General features: G+C 38.8%; 1 protein-coding gene across 3 annotated transcripts in view; it reads left to right on the top strand.

Moving 5' to 3' along the window:
• The first annotated feature begins 1,788 nt into the window (after nucleotides 1-1,788).
• The window catches only part of DLG1 (discs, large homolog 1 (Drosophila)), an 84,092-nt gene continuing 73,349 nt past the window's right edge, over nucleotides 1,789-12,531 (top strand). For all 3 annotated transcript variants that reach the window (XM_010152292.1, XM_010152293.1, XM_010152294.1), the window contains exon 1: nucleotides 1,789-2,013. In XM_010152292.1, coding sequence (XP_010150594.1) covers nucleotides 1,789-2,013 — 225 coding nt within the window. The remainder of the gene's footprint in view (nucleotides 2,014-12,531) is intronic.

Raw genomic sequence — 12,531 nt, forward strand, 5'->3', positions numbered from 1 at the left:
TGTCTTTACCTCTGTTATCTGTCTTATGAACGTGGCATTGAGGACGCTGCACAAATCAGACTGAGTTTCATGACTTACCCTGATAAGCCTTTATATTTTATGAATATTAATAAAGTCTGCCTGAAAGATGTCATAAAAATACTTGTATGTGATACCTTACTGAGCTCTGTTAGGGACTAGAAGTAAATGGTGTATTGATCTTACTACAATAGTTTTAAATGAATGTATTTATTTCTGCTTGTAACGTCAGTTGTCAGGAAAAATTTGTTATGTGTAATAGGGTGGCTGTCAGTAAGAGTTTGTGAAGCAGAAGAGTATATTGCACCAAAAAAAAAAGTCTGTGGGGGAATTTGGTAATCCTCACTGGAAATGCACGTCATGACTCGGTGGATTTATAGAATCATTGTTGTAGTTTGTGGCAGTGTTGTAAGGAACTCTTCTGCCTTTGTTAATCATATTGAGAGCTTTCTTAAATATGAGATTTGTTACGATTACGACCCTGACAGCATTTTGTATAGAAAATGCACGACAAACAGTTCTGTAACTTACTGTTGGATTTCCAGAGGCAAGCTTGTACTGCAAGCCTTGACACTGAACTCATTTCCCAAGTCAACTCTTTCATGTGAGCTGGAAGATTTTTATTAAAATATTTGACTGTAAATTTCAAATGGTGAATTCTGAAAGATAACTCAAATTCTTGTGATCTTTAGATACTTACTGTGTGACTTCTTTTTTACCGTGAAGAGAGCAGAGAAAATGCACACCTACAGCAGTAATACTCTTGTGATTTCTGTAGAAAATTTGTTAGTGCATAGTAAGAATTTTTCATTTTTTTGCCAATTCTTGTACTTTTGAGAAGTAATGATGTTTTCCTCTTATTTATTTTCATATTAAGCTTACAGTATTCACAGCATTTTGGAAATAGGTGCTGACACGTTAATCATAGAATAAGGACAACAGAGTGTTGACTTGTGGTCTTCAATCTTAATATTCCTGCTCTTTTTGTTAATGTATAAAAACAACCTGCAGAACAACCCCACGAGGCACCCATTGATGCGCAGCGCAGAAAGGCTGTGCTGTGGTACAGGGATATCTTCCCTCTGTAGCTGCTTTATGCACTAAGGGCTGGGTGGGGAGGGAAAGAAGAAACCAGCAAACACTCCTTTATTGAATATTTTTTCTGAATATGTTGTTAAGGTCTTTTTGCTCCGTGAAACATTTTCAGAAAGGCAGAATCTGTGAACCGGTGCAGTTATACTGCATGCTCCCTGTTCCGTTCGGTTCAGGTTTATAATTTATGCAAGCAAGGAAGTGAAAAGATGCTATTGGATCTTACTACAGGCAATGATTGAAACTTGGTTATTTTTGATCCATGATTTCTCCACCCAGTAGCTGTTATCATGCACCACCATCCTCATAGCTGTGAATCTGTAACATTGTACTGTACCTGCTACCCAGTTTCTCTTAAATATCTGTTGTCAGCTAGGAGGGGAAAAAGCTTTCGATCCTGTGGGTTCTGAGAAAGGAAAAATAAGAAAAACATTGGCTGTCTTCTTTTTTTAATTGCTCAAGATTATGCTCGTCATTGCAATCACAGGTACAGAAGGGATGTGTAGGGGGTGGAAAAGCTTGGAGGAAAAATAGCATCAGCTATCAAGAATCTTGTTTTCCTGGTTTGTAAACGATGCTGCTGTAATTCTATCTGCATTTTTTTTTCCTGCTCATTCACCACTCAGCAGCTGGTAGGGAAGTAAAGACTGCCTGGCAACCACCTGCAGAGCTGCAGAGATGAATTACATTTTCGGAAATAACACACTCCTCTATTCTCGCGCCAATCGAGGCAACACTAGCTCAAGCCACAGTTCTGTAGGCCCAAAGCAGAAGCAGTGGGCAAAGAAAGGCTCGACAGATGAGTTACGGAATGAGCCTTCCCGTTGGCAGCAGATAGTTGCGTTTTTCACTCGGAGACATGGTTTCATTGACTGCATTTCTGTTGCTGCCAGCTCTACCCAGGTAATATGCCACTTGTTGAAATTATTGTGTGTGCATGTTTTCTGGTTACTTGCTAGTCAGAAATAGGAGTTATTTATATATGCATGCTTCCATATGAGCTCTGATTTATGACTGGTGTTTTCTATCTGCTTTCATTTTGCAGAGCTCTGTATAATGTTTAGTATTAAAGCATGAAAAAGGAAACACTAAATGAGGTCTGATTTTTTTTTAATTTATTTTGCAAGCAGTGAGCCTCCAACCAGAATAAGTATGAGGTATCTGAATGTAATGCTGATGTACTGAAAAATGGAGTTTGCATTCTAGTGCTTAGCACTGGAGGGGAATAACGCAGTTAAGAAATAGCAATTCCGTGGCTGTAGTAAGATGACAAGTCCAATAAAGACTACATATGTCCAGGTTAAGGAAATGTATTTAAAGCATTAAATAATTTAAAGTCTTAATTACATGTAGCATAACAAATTCTAGTCTATATCAATTTTCTGGGGTTTTTTTTTGGCTTCTAGTAATCCATAAAAAAGATTAAGGCATGCCTGCCTTAAATACAGAATAGGCATTTAATAGTGCACTGTAAGAAAAACATGTCATCTTTCAACTTCACTGTCAATCTGCTCCGAGTCATATTTTTAGTAATCATCATTGATAATCAGGTAAACGTAGGCAAGCAAATTGGAAGTGTGTGAATTTGGGGTGAGTTCTTAAGATTGCTAAACTTAATTGGCATTAGCAGATGAGTGTCTGTCTGGACAATATGACAGAGATCTACGGAAGAATGCTGAGATGTCAGCAGTGCTGAAAAATGTAAGATGAGATTTGCTTATTGCCAAGCTAAATTCAGCCTCAGTCAAGATGTCTTTTAACCTGAAGTACTACAAAACCTTGTAAAAGGAAAGGAAAACATTGTTACCCTCAGACACTGTGATATTATTCAGATAATTTCTATCTGTTGGTAATTGTTTCAAAGGTGATAAACTGGTACCTCCTGATGTCTGTTTATTGTTACCCCTTTTTTTGCTTGTGAGTTTAGAGTTAACAATTAATAGGACATCTTAGAGGGGGATTTTTATTTTTTGTTTCAAATGTACATGAATGTTGAAGAGGGATCCTGTAGTTTCTATAATGGGTTGTTATACAACTCAAGTGGTGCATTAGGTAAACACAATAGCATTTCAGTACTGTTATTTTTTTTTAAAGCCCCCAATGTACAGCATCAGCCTTTTGAATAAATATTATGGTTGCTCTTATTTGCTTAATGCTTGAACAAGTCATGCATGACACTTGCAGTTGGACTGAATAGTCAGAACTAGAAATCTGCTGATAAAGAAAAAACTGACTAGCCTCTGCTTTGAGTGTGGGTTGGACCAAAGGTCCTGAGATCTCTTCAAACTGAACCTGTGATTCTCTGAATATCCCAGTGTTTGTTCTGGTTTTCTGCTATGAAAAGGGTAGCTTACATCTGTGAAAACCTGCCTTATTTTTTTCGTAAGTCTGACACTTCTGTTAAAAAGAACTGCTTATACATGTTCATGGCCAGAAGGAGGGAAAAAGAAATCAAATAATTTGAAGTGGTTGTAAAAAAAAAAAAAAGAAAAAAAAAAGGGGATGAGCATATTCAGAAGTTATGCACTGAAAACATAAGAGCTTGTTGAAGCCTCTTCCTCTGGAAAGATGCTGTGCTATCCTTGTGCCTTATCCAGCCATTGCAGCTGTTCTAGCCTCAGGGAGGGAAAAAGACATTTGGAGATCACTCATTGTGGTGCAATTTGTTTTTCAGTTCTCTCCAGTTCTGGTTCTGTGATGTAGTGTTCTGAAAATTCTTGACTTTTATCTGTTCATTTAAGATACGTCCCCATCACTGGTATGTAATCACATTTGCAGAGTCCAGATAATGAGATGTGATGTACTTCTCTGACCTTGTCTGCTGAAATTCTACTTGTGATGATGGGCTTTATATAGTCTTCCCATTGTAACATCATGTTTTTCAACATAAACAAAATGAAACTGATGTTTTTCAAGTACTGGTCTCCTGCTTCCCTTCTGAGTGCTACATAGCACCCATTTTTACCTGTCCCTTCATTTGCTTGGCTTTCTCTGATGGGGTGGGCTGGCATGGAGTGGTGATACTTGCTTAGGTCCCTCCATTACCAGTGAAGGGGAAATGACTCCTGGAGATTGGGCTGCATGTTCGTGTCCTCTGGGCCTGCAACAGGCCACCTCCTCAGCAAGAAGAGGTGGTAAGAGGACTTCAGCTGAAGAAACAACTTTGGATTTTGGGGTAGGGTATTTTTTGAGTAGGGGGGTCTTGCACCCTAAAGACGCAAGGGGGAAATGGTGATGGATGTGGTAGCACTGCTTTTTGCTGTAGTTATGGCTAGGTTTATGCCCAGAAGAACGCATGTGTGCACAAATGCGTTGTGGTAAAGAGGGCTAGTCAGGAGTAAAAGGCTACTGTGAAAAGCCACAGCACCCTGCAGACTAGCAATCCATTTTCAAACATGAAAGGTGCCTTATTTACTAGCATTGCCCCTTTTAAGTGTTGTTAGAAGATTCAGATCAGCCATCTCATAGGAAAAAGGCAGCAATGGTAACAGATGGTGCCAACAGATAGAAAGGAAGACAGTCAAGTGGTCAGTCTGAATCTCTGTTGGTGTGCTGCCCTAGGCAAGGTCTCCAGGGTCTTTGCGTGGAACTTGAGTTGATTGTGATGTGTAGCCTACTTGAAGAATATTAAACTTCATGGTTGTGTGACTGTTGTAGCATCCCCTCATGTTTACAGGTGAAACATGGACTTTATTATGCCAGCCGCTATGTAATGTGAAGTCCTTTACTCGCAGGGTGTGTTTTATTCACATCTTTTTTGGATTTAAAGAGGTGATACAATAAAGAAGAAAGAATTTACAGAAGTCAGTGTGGGGAAGTTTATCTGAGTACATAGAAGAACTGTTGTCACTGTAAAGTTTTATTTATTTATTTAAATGAAGACTTTTCCCTGAGTTTAACATTATGTTGCCTGGGAAGTGTTGCTGCTAATATTGTGATGAAGACATGAGAAGTAGTATTTGCTTTGGGTGACTTTAATAAGAAAGCACCTTCAGAAATATTAAACATGACTTTACTGTCCTTCTTATTCTTGATTTTCAGTTATGTAAGATCACACATTTGTAACTATGAATTTATTTTTCAAATTTTGATGCTACCACTGGTTGCATTTTCTATATCAAGCATAAAAATGGTATAAATTTATTCTGTAAGAGGAACACATTAATATGTGTTCTCATCAGTAGACTAGGAAGTAGAAAAATCCTGGCAATTTAAGCTTGAGCCTTAAGGGACTGTTTGTCACTGGAACCTGTGTTTCATTTTGTAAACACTTACTGTGTACAGTAGACGTGGAAACTTCTCAAGACACAAGTCTGCTTGACATTTTAAAGAGATATGCAGTTTAAAAAGCACATTAAAATCAATGAATCTTCAGAATATATGTAATGAGTCATGTAATGTCAAGTCAATTGTGGTAGCTGGTTCCTGCTGTAGCCAGCTGTCTTATGAAGGCAACCGGTCGACTTGGAGTAACGGGGGTGCGCTGCTTCCTTCCCACACAGTGTGTGTGACTGTCGTGCTGTCACCTGCAGTGCGTTACTTCAGCTGAGCACAGCAGCATGGCAGTGATGTAAGGACTGAATCGCTACTCCAGCTACCTGCAGCACTGCTTGCTGCCAGAGGGTTTTAGGGCCCACTTTGTCGTACCTGTTCTCTTACAGCTGTTGCTCTGTCTCCCTCGGAGTTGGTAACGGAATTTCTTCATATTTCTGTTCCATTGTATCTCCCTAGTTTTTCCAGTATGAGTCAGCAATCTTATAAGCAAAGGAGAAGGGGGCAGAGACTGTTTTGCTTTTGGAGTGCTGCTGCTGCTGTAGGGGCTTTCTGTCTAAGTTGTGCCCAAGAGACTGAACCTTCAGGCCAGGCAAGGCACTGGATCCCCTCTTAATCCATTGTCTTCCACTCCAGCTGTTAACTCAGGTGGACTAACAGGGCATTGCTCTATGAAGCCAAGTGCATGAAAGTCTGTGAAAGAGGTAGGACGCTTTAGGTCTGTTACGTAACTTTGCTAATTTATTTTATATTGTGATAGTTGCCCTCAGTTGAGGCTTGTATTGATTGACAAAGTGTTTTGAAAGTCAAACACAGGCCAGCCTGTCTTTCACCAGCTGTCAGCTTAGTAAACAGCTCTAGCGCTGCTCCTGTGGTATAGCATTTCTGTTTTGTTGCCAAAGCTGCTGTATATGTTTCAGTTAATACAATTATTAAGTAAATGATTGTCTGAGAGAACCACTGAATCTAAAGTGAACATCATCTTCTTCCTGTTGTTCTATTTTGGTATACAGCCTCAAGAGCACTCTCAATTATGATTAAGGAAGTGCAGGATGTTTCTTCTAGTTTGAAGAAGCTAATGCAACAGAAATGTCTTAGATGTTTTTAGAAAACATGACTGTCTCTTGGAATGATCTGCATTCATGTTTGAGAGCTGACATGATACATCTTCTGCAACCTAAAGAGACTTCAAGTTTATATTCAGCTGAGAGTTTTGGTAAACTTTGTGTCCAAAGCCTTTCTGAGATTTATAGTAACTCAAGGAGAGAAATTGCTGTCTTGTTAAACAAGATAAATTGAATTCTTTATGTGCACACTAGCTATGCAGTCTCTTTTCAGAAGCATCTGATGCAGTTTTCTAGAACCTCTGTGGGGGCCAGTGCTTTCCCCTGTATTCCAAAACAGAGGAGGCACTTGAATTTGTCTATGACAAACAATTAGTTACTAAAATTTTCAGTGAAGCAGGTAGGCTCTTGACCACTCTTTTTTTTTTCCTTCTGAACACCATTTTCTATAGTTGTTTTCTGTATGAATGTTTGAATCATTGTATATTTGTCAGATTTATTTTTCTCATTCTCAGAGGTGTCCTACCCTATATAAACTACTCAGTGACGTAAACTCTTGGTCCCTGATAGGTCATTTGTATTCTTCAATTCCTTCCTAGTCCTCATCGGAGTTTCACAGTGTGATTTCTATTTTCACATAATAACCAGTGATTCCTGTTTTGAATATAATTATTCCACCATATCGAGACTAGTTTTCTTTATTCTAATGATACGTTTTGAGACTTACATAGTACTGTGTATTGTTGCTTACACCTTGACATGGAGTCAGCCTCCCAAATATTTCAGTGCACGGAAGCAAGCCTGTGTTCTGTAGCTGCTGTAAAATGCCACACGTGTGTCTCTGTAGATCCCTTTGTAAGCACGTCACCTAATGAGTCTGCCCTGAATCTCAAGTGTACCTTTTGAGGACCTGCATTATCAGCTTTTGCCCGAAGTAGCATTAGCAACAGTAATTTCTATACCAGTCAAAATTAATTAGCTCAATATTCTCCCTGGAAGTAGTCCATCATGACCAAGAAAAAAGTGTATTCGTTGATACACTCTGAAAGCTGCAGTTTCTGTTAAACTGTACCTTTGTTTACTTGTGATCATCACTGGCAACTTCAAGTGGTCACCTCTTGCAGCTAGCTTGACTTTATTCCAGGAAGTCCTTAGACTGCAGGACAGACAGTCCAGTAGTGCTTCCAGGCTCCTCTGGGCTGCAAATGTTCTCTGTACCTCATTCATGTTTTATGACTCTTACCTCCTGGAAGCTGCTGCTAGAGCAGGTGGTCAAGTTGTTGAAGTCATGTTCTGATCTCTACTTGACCAACAGGACTGATGCTTTTCTTCTGGTGGGTAGAAGCCCCTGCTCCACACCGACATGCATTTAAAAAAAACTATTACACATTTTTCTTTGGGAAGGTGCGGTAGGAGGGTGTACTAGTTTTAGTGGGCTGTGATCCTTTCTTCTTGCCTTTTTTAAAGATCTCGTGTATCATGACCACATGGTGTTTTTATTCCCTAGAAAACTGTAAGGGATCCCAAAATGTGGGCAGTTCTGTCTCTTGCTTTTTGAAAGACTTAAGGCTCCCTTCCATGAACGAGGTGTTTGCATGCAAGGCTCAGTATCAAAGAAGCGCTCCAATGGACTGCAGTCAGTGCAGAGCAAGGACTCTACTCTCTTTTTACTTAAAAAAAATGCCAGCGACAAAAGCACTTCTGGACTTGTTTTCCAGTTTGGTATTCCTCAGAGTGTCTGTGCTGTTTATTGCTGTTCCATGTGACTTTGGCTGTTGGTATTGAATTTCATCTCGCTGCCTGTAACCCACTTCTCTAATATATCAGGCTTGCACTGCAGCTTGTCTCTGTCGTGCTTTCGCTTTTCCAGCTTTTTTGTTTAGTTACACATTAGGATGTAGTTGAGCTGATGTGTTCTCCAGATAACAGGCTCCTTGTGTATCTTGTAAGCTGATTTTGGCATTTCAGAATTTTCAGTTTTTTGCTCCATTAAACTGTTTTCAGTGCATATTCTAGGCCCTTGCAACAATCTTCTATGTAAAGTGATACATTTAAGCAATGATTTAAATAAAACCAGATCATCTTATCCATATTTTTCTTAGAAAAGAAGAAAGGATTGTGGCAAAATAGTTGATAATTTATTTTGACGCTGGTAAAATAGAAATGCTTACTCATTTTTTTCAATGTCCTTATAGTCAGCTTAAGAGCATTTTTTAAGTTACTGTTGGTTTTTAAACTGTGTGGAAGTCAGTATTATTGTTGCTGGAGACTAGTACCTATGTAGTTGTGTCAGTCTTCTAATATAACTTCAGATATTTTATGGGATGCAGGTATAGTACAGGATTTTTCTTTGACTGTGGTATTTTCAACTTCCTGCTGCTTTATGTGTTACTTACTGGAAACTGCCATACTGTGGGAATGTTTTGGATCAGTGTCCTAGCCTCTCCTCCTTTATTCTCTTTGTTGGTGCTGCATCACAGTGTGCATATTTTCTTATTTAAAATTGTTTCTCTAAGACTGTGCCTGTAGAAGTTAGTTCAGCAACCTGTGTTATGTGCCCCACAGGTAATAGTGTTTGGTTTTCATAACAGAACAGGGAGCAGAGCAAAGATTGCTTGTGCTTCTGGTGTACAGTTCTACTTCAAAGCAAATTTAATTTAGTAAGTAAACTGTAATTTTTTTCTTAGATAACTGTTTCTGACTACACAGTGTGGTGTAGCAGGTGAGGAAGGAGTTGGCTTTGCCACTAGAGAAGGAGAGAGGGGGAAATCTGGATTCTGTGTGTAGACTGTGGTCTCCAGTCTGAAATGGCCTGAAAAGGGACCCTGATAAATTGGGAATGTTACGTGGGGACTATAAACTGTAGATTGTGTTCAGGAAAACCTGTGTTAAAATGAGAAATTTAATAATCTCTGCTTACTTAATCCAAAGCAAAGTCAGGAGATTACTTGGTCACAGGCTAGGTGTATATGTAGGGGTAGGCTTTGGAAACTAGAAAGCTTGTTTGTTGAGTAGAAAAAAACTGTATTCCAAGTCGGGGAGCTGAAGCTAGACAAATTTAGATAGAAAATTTAATTTTAAGAAAGTATATTAATATAACAGACATCTTAAAAGCTTAGTGGGACATGATGTAATTGCCAAATCAGGGTAATAAATCAGTATTTCCTATGCAAAAAGCTAATGACAAATAAAGCTTGTACTTGAAAATGTCAAAATGCATCACAGAATCTCTGACTAACCATCTAATATAATCACTTTAAATTGCTATTTGGGAGCTGTAAACTGCTGAAGAGCAGTTTATACACCTGAAAAACTCATTTCATCTCTTTACTATTGCTTTTAATTTTTATCTGAACTCTGTCATTTTTGTTACTCTTTTTAAAGGATGAACACCAAGGGGGAGGGGGGGAATTCTATGTACAGCTTTCTAGAATTTGTGCACATTAAGCCTCATGACAGAGCAGCACTTCAGTAGTTAGATGCTAAATCAAGGGGTATAAACTGCCTGTGAAATAATACTGATCAAAATGGTGATAGTACAGACCTAAGAGTATATTCTCAGATAGGTGTGGAATGCCAAAGTAGATGCCTATCTCCGAGCAAAAATACAGCTAGGGCTGTTCCAACTTTGTGATCTGAGTAGTTCCTAGGACTCATTTTAGTGTATTAAAAATAATAAGATTCAGGTGCTGATAGAAGAGAATAGAAATGAATCTGGTAGGAGGCACAGGTGATCAATAGGAGATGACATTTATTCAGGATTTCTTAAGGAATTTGTGTTTAATATGGCTGAACTGTCCGTTGTGTTGTGTGATAACTTTTTGTTTAAACTGTCTGGGTGTTCCTAGGATAAAAATTAAAAAAAGGCAAATATGATGCCCTTTTTAAAAAGAGGTAAACTGTACTTTCTGAGTCTGCAGCCAAGCAGGTTTTATTTCCTTATTGTACAAACTTTGAGAAATTGTGTTGTTAAAAAAGAATTAACAGGTAGATGGATAAATAGATATTTTGAAGAGAAGTCAGCCTGTTGTCGTAAAGGGAAAGTACAGCCTGACAGATCCTCCAGACTTTTTAGAAAACAGGGTAACCTCTAGATCGAAATCTACATGGCAACATGTGGTCATCAGAAGGCCATTATAATTACAGAGGTCTTTGAAAATAATGCTTCTTGGATCAAAGGCTATTAAAATTAGTGTGCCATGAGATAAAGGGGAAGGATGTCTTGTAGCTTTCCAGTTGATTAAAACAGGTCCCTTCAACTGGGACTGGATTCCTAGGTTGTAGTCGTGAGGGATCTGTTGGTAGGGTGGGGAGAAGCTGTGAGGCATGTGATTGGTTTATATTTTAATTATTTGTATTTTCAGGTTAACTAAACTGGCTGCAGAGAATAGCAGACAAAATGAATGGGCACCAAAACAGCTGGTGACATTCATTGTACAGTAATGAATGAGGAGTAGAGTTAGAAGGTTAATCCTGCGACTACAAGAGTTAAATGCAGGGAATCGAATCTCTGTTTCTGGCCTTTTGTGTGTCACTTAGTGATCACGATCATCTGACCTAGAAATCTCCAAGTCTCCCAAGAAAATGCCATCTGATGGATCCATCCCCTGAGTCATGAGATGATCTGAGTGGTAGGAATTAATCTTGAAATGTGTCTGGGGAGGGCTAGTGCTTCGATGAAGAGTTTCAGAGAAATTATTAAGGAAACAAGTAACAGGTGAATTCTCCACTTTTGTCCTTAGGCATGTCTAAACTAGAACTGTTCTTGTTCTGTCTTGCTATGCCTTCTAAGGACAGTAGATGGATTTTTAGAATCTTGTGTTCTCATGTAATTGGGAAATGGCAGGAGTGCTGGCAGTTTGCTTTTTGTCTGGTGTTAATTTTGATACCATACATTACTGCTCTCATCTACTTTCTTGGAATGCAGGACTTGGAAAAATTATTTGACAGCTGCTAATTTGAGTTTAGCCTCAATAATTAGTATAAGAGACATATTGTGTTCTCTGGTTCTTGAAATTTAAAGCAATTAAGTAGTTATATATTTATATCATTACCACGTAATAATTTGTTTTTATGTATCCGTGAGTCCCCTTTCTTCTTTCAGTTTTCAGTGTTAATTTTTCATTTGTTTCACTCCTCTTTCTTTACCTGCTCGTTTTTATCTATGTTGCACTGATCAAATTTTATCAATTGTTGTTCTTCAACTTCAGCAGCCATACTCAGATGAAGTGGAACATACTGAAAAATGTAATTTTCTACTTATATTTTTGCTTGCTGGAAACATACTGGGATGTGTGTCAAGCTGGTGCGCTGCATCCAGCAGCAGGCAGAGGAGGGTGTTTGGGAAGAGTATAAACCCAGGACAAATAGGCATGATGCTTCCTTTGGGGGCTTTCATAGCTTTCTGCCTGTTCCAGTTCAGGGATTTGAAGAGCTGGAGATGACTTGTGTGTTTAATAACCCTGAATCCATGAGTTTTCATGGGCTTGGCCAGCCTTCTTGTAGTGGGAAGCATTCAACAGTGAAATAAGAGCTTCTGCTTCTTTGTAGCCTAATGAGGGGGGTGGGGGGGAGACTTGGGGTTATGGCACCACTTCTTGTGCATTTTCTTTACAGATTTTTAACACAAAACAGTGTTTTCCATTGCAGGGTTGCATAAGGCTATATTCATTATTACGTTGTACTGATAAATGGTAGAATCATAGAAATTTACAGCAAACAGCATTGTAAGAAAAACGCAGCCTTCGTGTACTTGTGGAGTGAAAGTTTACTCAAGTAATGTTCGGCAATAAACCTGTATAACTTCTATAGTAGTTTAATCTGCTGACGACAGCGAGTGTTTGACACTACTAAGAGGCTGATTTTGCTTCTGTGTTGCAGTGCTCCTGTGACTCATTCCGGAGCCTGGATGTGTTGTATAATGATACTTATTTTGAGATTGTATTATAACTGCATGTTGTCATGGAGGCAAGTCTGAGGAGCTTCCAGTGTTTCCATGGTGTAAGAATGAATAAAATCAGATTAAATACCTAGCTAGTAATTGCATAGTAGTGATTTTAGCCTTAGCTCTGAGCAGTGAAAAGGC

The sequence above is a fragment of the Eurypyga helias genome, unplaced genomic scaffold, assembly GCF_000690775.1.
Source record: "Eurypyga helias isolate BGI_N326 unplaced genomic scaffold, ASM69077v1 scaffold15235, whole genome shotgun sequence".
Lineage (NCBI taxonomy): Eukaryota > Metazoa > Chordata > Aves > Eurypygiformes > Eurypygidae > Eurypyga > Eurypyga helias.